Source organism: Sinocyclocheilus anshuiensis, unplaced genomic scaffold (genome assembly GCF_001515605.1).
Source record: "Sinocyclocheilus anshuiensis isolate Anshui unplaced genomic scaffold, SAMN03320099.WGS_v1.1 scaffold1144, whole genome shotgun sequence".
NCBI classification, from domain to species: domain Eukaryota; kingdom Metazoa; phylum Chordata; class Actinopteri; order Cypriniformes; family Cyprinidae; genus Sinocyclocheilus; species Sinocyclocheilus anshuiensis.
In genome coordinates, this window is record NW_015551101.1 from 910,643 (window position 1) to 927,686 (window position 17,044).

At 37.4% G+C, this 17,044-nt stretch overlaps 1 protein-coding gene across 1 annotated transcript in view; it reads left to right on the plus strand.

The window, feature by feature from the left end:
• Positions 1-213: 213 nt before the first annotated feature.
• The window catches only part of LOC107662784 (uncharacterized), a 43,467-nt gene continuing 26,636 nt past the window's right edge, over positions 214-17,044 (plus strand). Inside the window, exons 1-2 of the mRNA XM_016452883.1 lie at positions 214-537; positions 12,521-12,598. Of these exons, the coding sequence (XP_016308369.1) occupies positions 12,550-12,598 (49 nt within the window). The 5' untranslated portion in view covers positions 214-537; positions 12,521-12,549. The remainder of the gene's footprint in view (positions 538-12,520; positions 12,599-17,044) is intronic.

Consider the following 17,044-nt stretch of genomic DNA (forward strand, 5'->3'; position numbering starts at 1 on the left):
TCCTACTCAGTCTAAATGTAGTGTGAGTGTGGATAACGGAGACTAAGAAACCAAAAGGAAGATGTTCCATTCCTAACGTTGAGTTTTTGACGCTAGCGTTTCTTTCAGCGTTCGCACGCACGGAGCGTCTGTAGTGAGTGACGCGCGACTGTTACTCGTATATGGGACAGTAAATCCAGTGAGGATGACAACTGGAAGTGTTGTAGCGTTTCTTTCAGCGTTCGCACGCACGGAGCGTCTGTAGTGAGTGACGCGCGACTGTTACTCATATATGGGACAGTAAATCCAGTGAGGATGACAACTGGAAGTGTTGGAAACTGAACACTGGAGAATCCAGCATTGCTTAGTACATTACAATACGGGAAGCCAAGCGTCCAGACGCGCTGTTTAGTCAAAGCAAGCAGGAATACCCACTGATGCGCACGAGCTGGGAAAACTGTTGATCCTTTTCATCGAACGTGGGATATTAGGATTGGAAACGGAGTACGTACATTGGCTGCGTTACTTTTGATGTCTCCGATCAGCACAGCTGTAAAGGTAGGCTGTGTGTTACAGCTTGTCATACTTTTCAATGTGATTTTCTCAGGATCAAAGATAAGGAAAATATGGTTTATTTGCGAACCATCTTAAAGATAGATTGTACAGCATTAACACTTTACACTAGGCCTATATTTAGCTAGGTTTAAAAATAATATTTCTTAGCGTCTAACAACTGGCATATAAATTGATTAGTTAATTAAGCAAAGAGATTGATATAACACACAGTAATGGTGTATAGGCTATTCATATGTGTGCAAGCCAAGACGTGTGTGGGTGTCTGTCATCATCATGTCTTGAACCTGTAAACTCATTCTTGTTTAGTATCATTGTTGTCTAGTAATATTTCTTTAGATTTGTTTACTCCCTCCAGATTAATGTCACACAGTTCCTAATTATGTTTTCATAAAAGATGCAGTAGGCCTATGCTTTTATTTCACTGTAGCCTGCATGAAAAATGGCTTAAATCAACCTAAGATGGTTAGCTGGTCTTAACTGGTCTCCCAGGCTATAAGGTTGTCTGTTGTCTGGTTTTTAGATGGATTTTTTGCACTTGTATCTAGTTAGAGCAGCAAAACCTACTAAAAACACTTGATTGTGAGACCAAATTGGACAAAACCATCTTAAACCAGCAAAGACCAGCAAACCAGTTTGGGCTGGATTAAGGTGATTTTTCAGCAGGGTTCTACTGTAAGCTTTGTTACTGGTTTAGGTTGGTTTAAGCTTGTTTTCCAGCCTGGCAAGTGTCCAAAACCCCTCTAAAACCATCAAACCAGACTGGTTAACCACCTTAGGCTGATTTGAGATGGTATAGACTAATTTCTTAAGATATGTGTATTACCTCAGTCTTAGCTCATAGGCAGCAGTGGAAAACCCTTCAACATGGGATTGCTTTCAGCATCAGATCTTTTGTCAGACATTTAAAGTCCAAGCGTTCTCAACTTCTCTACAGCCCACCTCTTGCTCAACAAACACTATTTTCTTTAGCAGCTGGAATGCTGACTATTCGGGGTGGACAAATAAAACTTGCCAATGAATCCCGTCTGGTCTTAATTTACTCACTCGTTAGTTCAGCCGGGAATACAAACTCATTGAAAAGATGCCAGTCGTTACAAGTGGGAATCTGTATGTTAACCCCAAAATATGTCAGTTTCTATTCAAAAAGAAATTTGGCTTCAATTTGGATCACTGAAATCATGTGATTGATTGGACAAAAACGTATGTAATGCATCCCAGCTATTCTGAATTTCATTATAGTGTTGTTTTGTGAGTTCATGCTGATATGCTGATGTGCTTTATGACCTGAACACACCCCACACAGTTTGTCTGTCATTTTGTCTGTCAGTAGATCAGTGGGGTAATGTTTATTTTCCTTTCAAACACACAAGACACATGCATTCTTGCCCGGCTTCAAGGCCTACATTTTCTTTAAAAATGTCAACACACATGGATTTGAGCTCTTTAAACTCTCCACAAATGACACTTCATTGTTCTTCCAGCTTATTATGTTATTTTGAAAATTGCAGCATATCTCAGGGCAAAACAATATCTTAAATGTCGCCCATTTGGGTCTTTAGGGGGGAAAAGGGTATTGTTTGGTCATTTTCATCATATCAAAGAGAAGAATAGGCTTCAGGATTGGTCATGGAATCTGAACTGAGAGGCAGGAAGTCAGCCAAATCTTCCCTCTGGATGTTTGGACCTTTGAATGTGAAGGCTAACATGCAAAGCTCTGTTTGCTTTGAAAACCAACATCCCCTTTTCACCATCCACTTATTCACTTGGAAAACTGTCTTGCTAATGTCGGCCTGCTGCTTAGTTTACCATGAATTTAGGAGACAGACCCCCTCCTCCTAAGAGCTCGGAGGGAATACGCCAAATCCCCATTTCCTTCCAGTGCACCCCAGCTACAAGAATTTGGGCTGATGAGCTTCCCAGCTCCATGCTCCGTGTCCCTTATGGAGAGATGCGGTACAACCTGCATCTGAGGTGTAAAGCGCAGCTCGAATTCTGTGTATCCTCTTTCATAGTGCCAGTATTTTTGTTGCTTTAATGCTTACTTTTAAGTTCTTTATTGGCATTCATGGTTCCATGATATACCTTTAACATCCATAGAACCTTTACGCTGCACTAAAGGTTTTGATAAAGGTTTTTTTAATTATTAAAGGGATAGTTCACCCAAAAATGTCAATTCTGTCATTAATTACGCACCCTTATGTCGTTCCAAACCCATAAGACCTTTGTTCTTCTTCGGAACTCAAATTAAGATATTTTTGATGAAATCCGAGAGCTTTCAGACCTTGCATAGACAGCAACGCAACTGACACATTTAAGGCCCAAAAAAGGTAGTAAGGACATCATTAAAATAGTCCATGTGACATCAGTGGTTGAACCTTAATTTTATGAAGCTACGAGAATGCTTTTTGTGTGCAAAGAAAACAAAAATAAATTTGTTTGCAATTTGTAAATAAAAAAGGTCTGCAACTTGGTGATTCTTGGAAGTTTTGTTGTACAACGTAAACGGCACACACTCACACCCCAAACCTTCTTATTAGTAAGTTACTTTAGTTATTTGATTACTTATTACAAACAAATGTTTTTAAAAATAAAAAACTGCTTCTGCAAACTGCAAAATTGGCGTATGGTTGTGTCTAATTAACGTTGAAGAGCAAAACGTCCAAGTATCACCAATTAATATTTCCCACATACCTTTTTTACTCATGAATTAAAAACCCATAGGAAAATCTTATGGGAACCCATGGCAAATATTCCTTCCTGAATTTGACTTCACGCCAGCAGCACTCTATTAGAAAATTCGATTATTTTGAGGTTTCATTTTCATCTCGAATGCAAATGTTCTCAGATATTCCCAGATAAGAGCATCTGCCCAGCAGATGTCGAGGTTTTGATGGAGGTAGTAATGCAAACACAGACAGAATCCCCCCCAACTCCGACCTCCGAAGCCCCCAGAATGAACACAAGAGCAGTCCCTCAGCAGCCAAGAGCCTGACTTTACACCCATCTCCCTCAAACACCGGCATTTCCGACACTGGTGGAGGAGAAAAGAGCTGGAAGTGGTTCAAAGAGTTGATGGGTTTGGGAGGGGACGAGCTTGTTGACGGTGGAGTTTGCTGACTCCGTCCATCTCAAGGAGTCTTTTGTTTGCAGTGGTGACAGAGCGGGTGCGTTTGGGAGGGTTTCCAAGTGCAGGTGTGTGCACATGCACAGCTGTGAATGCCATCCTCTGTCTGGTGACTCAAAACCGCACTGTCTCTCTGCCCGACTTGGATGCGTCCTCCACGAGTAATTCGTCCCCACCCTCCTACGCTTCTCTACGACTCTTGATCACCCCAGGTTTCTGTTTGCACCCCTGCTGCGTTCTTTCATCCAGGTCAAAGATCACAACTTTTCTGCGTCATTCCTTCTGTCTACACTATGCCCTGCCTGGATCATTATCCATTTGTCTTTTTTTAATCTCTTATCGTTGATCACTAGAAACATTCCTATTTGTAATATATAACTGTTTAACTTCCCAGGCTTGGTACACTATGCATGACATAGCGCTTACTTTTCCTGGCTACTAAAAGGTCCATTAGCCCCCCTTTTCCCACTGTTGATAAATTGATGGGGCTGCATGCTAGTTTGTCACCTTGAACTTTATGGACAGACACTTATTATTTTATAGACACCATTTGCAGCACAGCTTTCCTTCTATAATTAGTTGCATACACTAAGACAAAGGGAATTTCCCTGGTGGAGCAGGCAAGAACTCAGGGCTACAGGCCCTTTTTTATAGCCACACTCTTCACTACACCCGATGACACTTTTATTGAGCCTCAGGAACTTGGATGCTTCAGCCCTCTCGGCCAAAACTCTTTCCCCTCACTGTATGTTCTCTGGGGAATGATTGCCTTTCTGTGCGATCATGACATATTTCTGAAAAACCATGAAAATCGGTCTTTTGAAATATGTAAACTGCTTTCTATTGGTCGTTGTGAGGTCACTGGCCTTGTTTCGTCGTGTGATTGGCAGGGAAAGCTCTGCTCTCGCTGGCCAGTTGATGGCCAAATTTGGATGATCTCACATGGACTGCATTACTGACGCACAGCTGTTTTACTGTGCGCTAATGGGTCATTTTAAAATGTAAGCCAATTTCCCAAAGCTTCAAAATTTGTGCATGAAATGTTGAACATTGAGCTCAGTGGGAACAATCTGAAAAAAACATTGAAGGGACACATTATAAACCTAATCAGCTTTGCTGGTGTATATAAATTATTTTACTTTTTTTCTGACTAATTGTTACTAGTTGTACTAGAACATTTTTTTATTTACTAGTTGTAACTGATTGGCTAAGAGGCAGACATTTTTTCTCCTATTTATGTGTTTTATGTGCAATAATTTTTCTAGACTTGAGCACATTTTAATTTATGGATTAAAAATTAATTTTAAACATTAGTTTTTTTGGTAGTGGGTAGCAGGAAGAAAGTCAAATGTTAGGTTGATACAACTGTATTGATATCAAGAAAGTCTCATTGGTAGAATTAAATTAGAAAAATCTTGGGTTTTGCACAATGTTTTTATTCTTTATTTTATTTTTTAATTACTTTTTGTTTCCTACAAAGGCAAAACACAGTGATTATGACAACACTGAAAGTGCCAAAAATGGCTTTAAGGTCCTTTTTAAATGAATGGTTTAATTCAATAATTGATTGTTTGAATATCAATTTCACACTAAATTTGAGTATAGCTGAATCATCTGTCACAGATCATAGACATGATTCAAACCATTTTGTCTAAATTTGTAGTTGCTGCATTTTGGCTTTGTCCAGAATCCACTCCTGATGTGACCATTTGGCAAATACTTGGTCTTAAAATCACTTATTTATGTAACTAGCTACATTTGTTCTGTTGTCACTCAAACAAAACAAAACTCTTGAAATATGATGATTTTCCCCCTACAAAAAATCATGGGTGGGTGTGACTCCTAAAAACAGAAGTGGCATGTCCATGTCTTCCGTTATAATTGTTTTTCCATTTCAAGCCAATTATGATTTGCTCTGAGAAACAGTTGTGTCATTACCATATTTTACAACCCCCACTTAATATTGTCTAAGAAGATACAATATTAAACAAAGGCTTGAAACAAAAGGCTCGAATCTCCTGTGATTGAGGACCACATACAGCGTGGCCTGCTTTATTGCCCCTCCATCCTCACTGCCCCCTCGCTTTCATGCCCACTGCATTTCCTCACCAGTGTATGTGTAAATACGGGTGACCACCCCAACCGCGCATTATCCATTGTGTTTGTGAAGCCTTTGTTGTCTAACCAAACAAGGAAAAGGCTAAAAAAATGGTGGTGCTGGCGGTGGGCAGACATGTCGGAAGGGGTGGATGGCAGTGTTGTGGTCCGGCTCCAGAGGGAAATGCGAAGGTCAGCTGGAAAAGTAACAATAACCTTCAAAACTCTCTGAGTAAGACAATAGAGCAGCAGGGCCAGGACTGACAATAGTCACGCTTCTGTTTATTTACGTGTTTGGGTGCATCAGCATTGACCTCACTTTGTGAACAGGTCAGCTGTTGAACATCAAAACACATCTTCACCCCTCCACACACTCACATGCACCTCTGTTTATGTGTGTTGGTCAGTTTTAGATAGATGGACGTTGCATTGGGTGTGAGTGTGTTTACAGTAGTGGGCTCTGTTTGCAATATGAATTCATCTGTTAATAATTCTTTACAGTTCAGTGTCAAAAGTAATAGTTTTTAATGCTTTTTATGCTTTAGTTAAAACCAGAAGCTTTGCGTTTTCGGTTGCAAAATAACTATGAAGAAAATGAATAAGACATGTTCAAGAAACTGTTCAGTGAATAAAAGTTCTTTGTTGGCATCTATGGTTCCAAAAAGAACCTTAACTACCATGAAACCTTTCCTTGCACAAAAGGTTCTTAACATTATTAAAAAGTTCTTTAGACTAAGAAAATGTAATCTTTTAAGAACTGTTCTCTGGGGAACCTAAAATGTTTCTTCTATGGCATGGTTTCCCAAACTTTTTTGTCAGCTGAATCCCTTATACTTGAAAATATTTACTTTTTTAAGCTAATGTTTTAAGTACGACACGTTTGCATGTTCATGTAAATATAAAATATTTAATATTTTTCAGTAAGTCTTTTATTTTGTTTAAAGGGTTGCACGACTTGGCCAAAAAGTCTTTATTTTGGCAGAATAGTGGTAAAATGCTGTAAACTTTCTAAATGTTGGAAATTATAACAGTGTTTATGTGGTTAAATAAAGTGAACCGAATGCACACTGCATTCCCAAATGCATGTTAAACTTGCAGAGATGGAATTTGTGAGATGCAGCATTTAGCCTACTATGAACCGCATTGCTCTGAAAACTGTTTATTATAAGCGGCACGTGTAAATGAACACAGTGACAGTCTTTACTCTGAAACATGCAATGCAACAGACTATATACTTTTTAAATTAAATCGCATGATGTATTGCAATTTCAGTTTTATTACTATTAATTGTGCAGCCCCATTTGTTTATTTTAATGTGACATTGGATTTAATTAAATATTAGCATTTCATTATTTTTGGCCTTTTGTATCACAATTCAGAATTTTTTCCTCACAATTCTAAATGTACATCTCACAATTCAGATTTTTTTTTTTTAATTATGAGTTTACTTCTCGCAATTTAGTTTTTTTTCCTGCCACGAAATAAAAAATAATTTATTTATTTCTGTCTCACAATTCAGACTTTTTTCTTGCAATTATGAGTTTATAGCTCACAATTCAATTTTTTTGCAATTCTAAGAAAATTGCAAGAAAAAAAGTCAGATTTGTGAGATGTAAACTAACAATTTTGAGATATAAACTTCCGCCTCTTTTTTTAGACTTTTTTTGTTTCACAATTCTAAGTTTATACTCACAATTTTCTCAGAATTGCGAGAAAAAACATCTGTGTTGTGAGTAGTGGTCGCCAAGGCTGATATATCGGCCGATATTTGGCATTTTTCAAATATCGGCATCGGCTGATAAGATTTTCTGTTTGGCCGATGCGTTCGTGGTGGGACTTTTATTTTGACGGCGCTGAGAACGGCAGCGCCTGAACACACAGTGCTCACATTCCGAATCCAGTTGTGAGATCTTATGAAGTGTGCATTTGTATCCTGCATGATCGCGTGTACTCTGCATGACAGTCGGTCCGTGCAAATTGAATACGGACAGGAGGAGAGTTCAGCTTCACTGAGACGTGCGATCGACAAACTTTAAACTCGTGATTTCAAATTATGCTACGCTTCATGCTTTGCCCAATGTCATATTCATGTCATTTTCACTGTGTGCTGTATGTAAAATGAGTGTTACTTTGGCTTTATTTGAAAAAATGTGATTCCCAGTGCACACAAACTTCCCAGATTACTGAGTGCCCTGTTGATTACAGTGTTTACTTCCTTTTTAATTATATTTTTATTAAATATTTGTTTATTTGTAAAAAATACTTTGTCATTTAAAGTGTAAGCATGTTTATTTTACACATTTATTTTAATCCATTTTCAAGATATCGACATCGGCTGTCAAAAAAACAATATCGGTCGACCACTAGTTGTGAGATGAAAAGTTGCAAAAACAAGCTTCCATATGAAAAGTCTGTAACATAGTTTGGTTAAAATTTCTCAATGGTAGTGTAAAAAACAGCTTTTTTACCCTGTCAAAAACAGCTCTTTTCAGATCAAGCCGTTTTTGTAGCATTTTCCTTTAAATGTTAATGAGCTCTGTTGACCCCGCCCGCCTGTCTGTGTGACGTCACACAGACAGGCATCTGAGATCGGCTCAATTTGAGAAAGGGGAAAATATTTAACGAGATTAAAAAAAAAACACTGGGTGGATTTTTATTATTATAGGGTGGTTGTGTACACACACTGCCAACACACATTTCAGTTCAAACAACTTGTAAAAGTGCATGTAGCATCCTATGACACCTTTAAGGGTTCTGCTGTGTTTTGTCAGTGACTGAGTCTTTTATATTACAATACAAGAAACAGTGAACTTCTTCACACTAACATATAATTGTCATCCAGCTCTTCTACCCTTTAGACACGCAAAAGAAAACTCCCCAAGACACACACATGTGCAGGCAAGAACAGGCACACAGCTGTCCAGCTGTGCTCTCATGTAATAGGACTCTGTCAGCGGGTAGTTTTGTCTATGACTGACAGACTGCGGAGCATGAGGATGCACCTGGAATGATGCCACAAGAGATGCAACTGTAATGAAAATTACAGGGTGGAAAAAGGCCTCCTGCTCGACATTTTTCATTATGACAAAGTTGCAATTTTGCTTGAGGAGCACGTCAGGGTGTTTGGAAGGCGTATGGAGACTGGCTGCTCTGCATTAGGGAGAGTAGAGTCTCGCTAACCTCATTCTAACCTCTGCGCTGGCTAACCAGATGTTGGCTGTCATCCACTCGGCCTCAAAAATACTTGCTGTCCCCCCAACCCCTCCGACGGAAACATTTATTCGCTATTAGAATCTGTTGTCAATTTTTAGAATCAATTTTTTTTTACCACAATTCCATTTCTGGAATTCGGGAATTTCACAGCAAACAAGCTCTGGAGCCAAAAAAGTACATGGGGTTTAACCGCAAAGGTTTGTAGTGTTCTACAACCTTCATTCTCGTAGTTACAGGAAGTGAGATGCCTTTAATGAGGCAGAGCTGGAAATGGGCCCTAAAGGACCCGGGGGACTGCGGTGAGAAACACTCTGAAGGACAGTGCATGGAAAAGTGCCAGGGTAATTTTTAATTTAGTCTGGTTACGAGACATCCAAAACAGATCATTACGCTTGGCTCGGAGCGTTTCGCTGCAACTGAAGTATGGACACAAACAGAGCTGCCTAAATAACAGGAGCTGTATCACGCACTAAAACTTTAGATCAGCGGTTGTCGATTAGTGGATCATGGCCCAAAATTTGGTTGCACGTCTATTCTGACAGGAGGGACAAAACAATGCTTAATGTGAATGATAAAATGCAACTAGCCATATAATGGTTAGGGATGCGCAATATATCTGTATCATATCAGTTAATTATAAGACAGTTTTGCAGATTTTTGTTAATTTACCTGTATCATTCCATATTGGATATTCAAATGTAACAATGTAGTCATCAACTGTTGAGTATGATTACACTGTTGAATCAACAATGTAATCACACTGTACTTTTTACTTGCCTGAATGATTTTTTTAAATTAGTTTTATTTTAAAAATATTTGCGTACTGTACATTTTAATGTTATGATACCTGATTTCACTTATCTGTAACTTATTTAGAAAGATTTTCTTTTAACGCATTTTTTCAATTTTTTCATTTTTACTTTAAGCATCGTTTCAATATATTTGGTTTACACTAATTTACAGTTGTTGAGTATCATGTAATCATACTGTACATATCAATGTTGTGATGCCTGAATTCAGTTGTATCATTTAAAAAGACTGATTTTATTGTTATTTGTATTTTATTTTATTTATAATATTTTTCTGTCTTGTTTTAAGGATTTATTTTTTATTTTATTTTAACAAACTTATTTAGAAAGAAAATGTCTATATTTTATATATATATATATATATATATATATATAGTGGGTCGGGAAAGTATTTTATTTTATTTATAATATTTTTCTGTCTTGTTTTAAGGATTTATTTTTTATTTTATTTTAACAAACTTATTTAGAAAGAAAATGTCTATATTTTATATATATATATATATATATATATTTTTTTTTTATGGATATTTTATTTGCGATTAATCATTTGTTACAGTTTGGCCACTTGCCTACTGGGCCTTAAAGGGATATTTCACCCAAAAATGAAGTTCTGTCATTAATTACTCTCCGTCATTCCAAACCCGTAAGACCTTCATTCATCTTCGGAACACAAATTAAGATATTTTTGATGAAATCCAAGAGCTTTCTGATCCTCCATAGACAGCAACGTAACTGACACGTTCAAGGCCCAGAAAGGTAGGAAGGACATCATTAAAATAGTCCATGTGACATCAGTGGTTCAACCGTAATTTTATAAAGAATAGAAAACAAAAATAATGACTTTATTCAACAATTTCTTCTCTTCTGTGTCAGTACTTTCGTGAACGCGTGTCAAAGACTGACACTGAAGAGAAGAAATTGTTGAATAAAGTTGTTATTTTTGTTTTCACAAAAAGTATTCTCGTAGATTCATAGCATTATGGTTGAACCACTGATGTCACATGGACTATTTTAATGATGTCCTTCCTACCTTTCTGGGTCTTGAACGTGGTAGTTGCATTGCTGTATATGGAGGGTCAGAAATCTCTTGGATTTCATCACAAATATCATAATTTGTGTAGCAAAGATGAACAAAGGTCTTGTGGGTTTGGAACGACACAAGGGTGAGTAATTAATAACAGAATTTTCATTTTTGGGTGAACTATCCCTTTAAGTGAGAACCCCTGTTTTAGATGAAACCTCTTTATTGAACTTCATAAATCAAAGCGTAGAAAAAGAGCAGTGTCAATTTTATTGTAAGACATCAGAGCAGAATGAGTATGGAGAACTTCTCCCCTATGCTGTGAACTGTTTCTGTCTCTTTCTGAGTTATGGAGGGTGGCTGGATAGTTCACGCTTTCCCTCAGATGTTGAGCTCTCCTGCTGGTGTTGTCCTTTGAGTGACGGGCAGCGGGGAGCCTGCGGAGTGAAGGCCGGGGCAGGTGACATGGGAGATGGCTTGTCGGGATATGATAAACATTAACTCATCATAGAGGAGCCCTGTCTATTCCAATTGTTTCCTTTTCCTGAAGTTCCAGCACCAATTGCGCTGACAGGACACATGCTCAACATTTGGGAAAGAGAGCTGCGGATTTTTGTGTTTGTGCCAATCATTACATACGTTTCATTTTCTCTTCTTTTGTAAGAGAGAGAGAGAAAGTGCAAGACGAAACCCTTCGAAGCAAGGCTGCGAGCTACACCCCCCACTCTTTCTCAAACAGCGTCTATCGAGTTTCAGCTCTTTAATTGCTTTGGCTCGGACCTTTGGTATTTTTTTCCTCTAGTTTTTTTTATTGTCTTCCTCTTTTCATGAAAGAAGCGGAAGGCACTTTCGCACTGATAAAGAAAGAGCCGGTTAGCTGTGTTTTTTCTCAGTCTAAACTAATGAGAGTGTACACTACATTTGTTGAGTGGTTATATTGTTTCTGACTTGTGTCTGAGTTGACTGTGTAGGACATGCTTCTGTCCTAGAGATGTGTCACTTATATATACTTTCTTTATTTCTGTGCTTCTGTTTCTTTCTGTGAGGTGCTACTCTCGCTGAGCTTTTTATTTTTTTATTTTATTTTATTTTTTATATTTTATTTTATGTTTCCAAGCAGACATTCTTGCCGCAAAGTGACAGTGCTACCCAATGAGCTGTTTTGTTTTGTTTTGTTTTGTTTTTTGTTTTGTTTTGTTTTATTTTATTTTATTTTATTTTACAAACAGACCTTCTTGCTGTGAGGTGACAGTGCTGTCCATTATTTTATTCTGTTTTAATTTTCCAAGCAGACATTCTTGCCGCAAAGTCACAGTGCTACCCAATGAACTGTTTTATTTTATTTGATCTTATTATTATTATTATTTTTATTTTATGATATTTTTACAAACAGACCTTCTTGCTGTGATGTGACAGTGTTACCCAATGATTTTTTATTTTATTTTATTTTTTTATTATTTTATTTTATTTTACAAACAGACTTTCTTGCTGTGAGGTGACCGTGATTGCCAATTATTAAATTAAATTAAATTATATTTTTTATTATTTTATTTTCCAAGCAGACATTCTTGCTGCTCAGTGACAGTGTTATTTTACTGCCATTATTTTTTATTACACTTTTTGAATACATTTGCCATGTAACAATTCTTATAGATGAACTGAAACTGTTTTGTTGTTTAACACTTTGCATTTGTTTTGCAGGTTTCAACTTCCTGTGATATAATCACACCATGCCTGAGGGAGCGGGTCGCGACAGCCAGAAAAAAAACAGCAACCAAGGTCAGATGCCACTCAGTTAATATCAATGTTTGGAAATCTGATCATAATGATGTAATATCCCAGTGAAAAGTCACTGACAGGAACCGCTCATTCATGGCCTGATTTTGAAGTTCCTTTGTTAACTTCTACTGTAAGTTGTGGTTGAGTTCAAAACCACAAACAAGAGCTTGGGAAAATGACGAAAGATATCTTTTCTGAGACATTGCACAATTTTCAATGGAGATAAGCCATCAAGCATGCCCAAGATAAGAGTGTCTATCAGGAATGAAATGCTAACAGTTATCAGGTTCAGATTTAGACAGGTGGTCTCCCTCTTGATATTTTTGGACCTCAGCCTCTCCTACTTTACAAAGAATGGTTGCTTACATTAACAATTCAAACAAACTGAACACGACTGTTGGAAATGTGCTGACAGTCACAATTGTTTAGAGTTGGTCACTGCTCTTTGGATTGGGCTCTCTAAACAATTTGTGATTTGAAATAGTTCTGATCATGAAATAGAGACCAAGTGGCACATTTATGTTTAGAAAGAAATTTTAATGTCACATAGAATCTGGAATATGTCAAGTTGCTGTCAATATACTATGCATCCCAAAAGAGCAATACATATACCTTCAAATATATGTGGCCATTTTCAAATAAAAATGTCATAATACAAACATCTTTAGGCATTTGACCCAAATCATGTCGTCCAGACCTCAGCTGGCATGTGTTGAGCTCTGAGAACCTTTGGAGGGAACCGCTTGTATTTGGTTTCACCACTTCCTGTGACGGGGCCGTCAGGTGCAGACTGGCACGGCGTACAGGATGTATATCAACAGACGGATGAGCACTCAGATTCACAGATACAGATAAACATTCACTGCTTGAGCTCAGCTCCATCTTGTACTGTTATTTTGTGAGTCATTCCTGTTTTGCAGTACCTTTTGAACTCTTTTGAATGTCTGTGTTGGAATTTAAGAATGCATTTCTGTAAATAGGCATATCAGACTTTCAGAAATATTCAGTGGTCAAGCTCGGGCACTTAAATGTTATTAATTCTAACTCTACACAATGGCAAGAAAATAGGGTATAACTTAACTAACTTAAGTTAAAATGATGTCTTCATCTGAAGGAGGAGGGTGTTATTAAGGAACTCACTTGTGTTAACTTGTGCTTGTTCAATGGTTTGGTGTATACTTTTTTTAGAGGAGTCAAAGCTGCATTTATTTGATAAAAAATACAGTAAAAATAGTAATAGTAAAAAATAATTTAAAATAATAGTCTTTATTTAAATGTATATTTTAATTAAAATGTAATTTATTTCTGTGATGGCTAAACCTGAATTTTCAGCATCATTTCTCCAATCTTCAGTGTCACACGATCATTCAGAAATCATTGTAACATGCTGATTTGCTGCTCAAGAAATTGATCAATGTTGAAAACAATTGTGCTTCTTAATATTTTTTGTGGAAACCGTGATACATTTTTTTTCAGGATTCTTAGAATATAAAGTTCAAAAGAACAGCATTTATTTAAAATAGAAATATTTGTAAGATTATAAATGTGTTTGCTGTCACTTTTGATTGATTGATTGATTGATTAAATGCGTCTTTGCTAAATAAAATGATTAATTTCTTTCAAGAAAAAAGACCCCAAACCTACTGACTTCAAATATATATAGCAGGAGTGACCTTTGTGATGTCATTTATCATCAGCTTTTCTTTGAAAAAGAACAGAGATATGGAAGCTCAGCATCTTCTCCATAAATAATTTCAGTTTATCTTGCTGATGTTATAGACATAGACATTCCTGTTTAAGACAGTCCTCTCTCACATGTTACAGGTATGGAGAATGATGTAATCGGTGAATCTTACGAAATCTGTCCAGAGATCATATTTGTTTCTAAAATCAAATCAAATCTTCTTTTACAACATTTTTTGGAGCCTGTTTTAGGATCATCAAGTTTGCGTTGTGACATAATTTCCTCCTCCAGTTTTCATTTTCTTTAAAAAAAAAATCTTTATTTTAAGGTGGAATTCCTTGTATTGTCTTGTTTCTCGAACACATAAATGCTCTTCAGTATTTTCCGGCAAGGACTGAAGAGTTTGGCAGCTCTCTTATGGTTTTGCGGTCTGTGCGCTAATACACACCTAGACAGGAAGTCTCTCTATAAGAGAGAAGTGTGCAACAAGCCCAACTCACATTTTTTGTGCACGTTAGATATGGTGCGTGGTTCCTGTTTGCATTATGACTGATGAGGTCCTTTCAGTCCTTCCTGGAATACGAGTCATTTTCAGAAATCATTTGGATACCTGATGTCATTTGGTAGACGTTGGTAGCCATTTGCTTCTAATTAGTTATGAGTACTAACTAAACTACGGTGAGAAGACTGCATTGGTGGTCATTCCAGCTGATGCAGCAGTGCCTTGCAGATCAGGTATGTGTGTATGGCCAAACGATCTCCACAGACTGCCGTGATCGATATAACAGGCCTGATTCTCTGTTAGGTGAGCCTTGTTAGGCTCTTTATTGGAGTATGAATGGCTAAATAAAAGTGTGTAGAAGATTTATGATGAAAATACCACAATTACTGGAACTCATAATAAGTACGTATCACTGACTAATAATTTATCACAATTACGGACACAAAGATCAAATTAAGGTGTTTTTTTTACATTGTTATTTACATAAGTGGATCGATGTCATTATGAAAATATAGGAAATTAGCTCTAATGTATTATTTCAGATTTCTAAAACAGCTGCACAATTCATCAAGTCATTCCATTTTCCATTAAGAATCATATAATTATGAAGAAAAGTATATATGTGTTGGCTCACGCACATGTTCATCAGTCTTATCTAGAGATGGTTAGGTTTTCTTGGACATCCTGACTGATTTATCCACTCTAATTCGTGCTTGGAGGCTCTTTAGACTTAATGTTGGGGATAACGAAATCCATAGGGATGAGGTTTTGGGTGAAGAACTCCCCTGCTGATGGTTCTTCCATGCCACATGAAAGCTTCTGACTTCATGCCCAAGTAGTGACGGAGAACGCTGTCTGCTTTTGTTCCAGAGGATGCGCTGGGTTTACGTTGTCACACTTCATGCATCTGTCTGGCTGAATTTATGCTGCGCTTTGAACGTTCTCCTGAATGCTTTTGCACCCAGTACTTGAGATCTTGAGATAGGCATCAAACGAAAAGCAAAAGATGGTCATATTGGTGATGTATGTCGGGCCATGGAGGATTTCACAATCAGATTTTTTCATGTGCGACTGCCGCCATAGTGGTGCTGATCTTGGACTGGGGCCAGCAGAAGATAAACACATGCCTTCATGTACTTTATGAGTGAGTTTAAATCAAATTCAGGCAATCAATATTACCGAAGTGCCTTCAAACCTTGTATGAATTGGAGAACAGGCCACAAGCAGCTCCAGCTAATGGTCAGCTGGAATGCTTGATGGATGATAGGCAGACTTGGCGAGGAAGGGAGTGTAGAGAGCAACAGTCGACTGCGTCGCCCTGCCTGCTAGGTCAGAGGAAATGGAGGATTGTTCGTCTCCGCCGGCTTGTGCTCTGTAACTGGGCCACCATTGTGACAAGCACAGCCCAGCATTCAGCCTTAAACAATGGCAATCCTCACAGCGCTCTGTACCGGTCTGTGTTCACTTGCCTTGACGACCAGACTGTTGTGTTCAGTTTTGATACGGCTCTTCAGGCAGAACGTTACTGTTTTGTTTTAGATGTTTTGGTCGTCTGAGGGCACGGCTGATTGAATGACTTCTGTGTTTTCAGGTTTAATCGTCCAGCAAATTGCAGACAGGAAGTTGTGATTTTTGTTTCCTGTCTGTACAGGGCGTGCACTGCACCGTTAGATTGACAGCTTCTATGGGTTTGCTGCAAGCTAACGTGATGTAGGGTTTGCACAGTCACACCTGTGAGGCAGGCAGAAAAATATTTGCAAGAAACACTTAGTTTGTCTTTGTACTCGACTGTTGGTTTGTACCTTACCTTGTATAAAAAATAATACATATATAAAAATATTTAAAAAATAATAAAATAAACAATATATTTATATAATAATATATTATATTGATATATTTATTATTTCTCAAATATATTTGTATTTTTATTAAAACATAACTAAAACATTTCAAGTAATATTTAAAAAAGAAAAAACTATATAGATATATTGAAAAAAAAAATTGAATCATAGATTCATCATAACAACATAACATATAACATAACATAATATAACCAAAATAAGGAAACCCAAAAAGGAAAAAAGGAAAAGGAGTCGATTCGTCTTTCGCATCTCCTCATGTTTGAACAGACACATACACACAGAATTATGTCAATAGTACCCGTCTCGATTAATCATTTTCGTAAATGCAGTCGGTTATGTTTTAAATGAATGTAAACAGCTGAGAAAGAAATCGGATGTGTATCATTATACTGGATTCG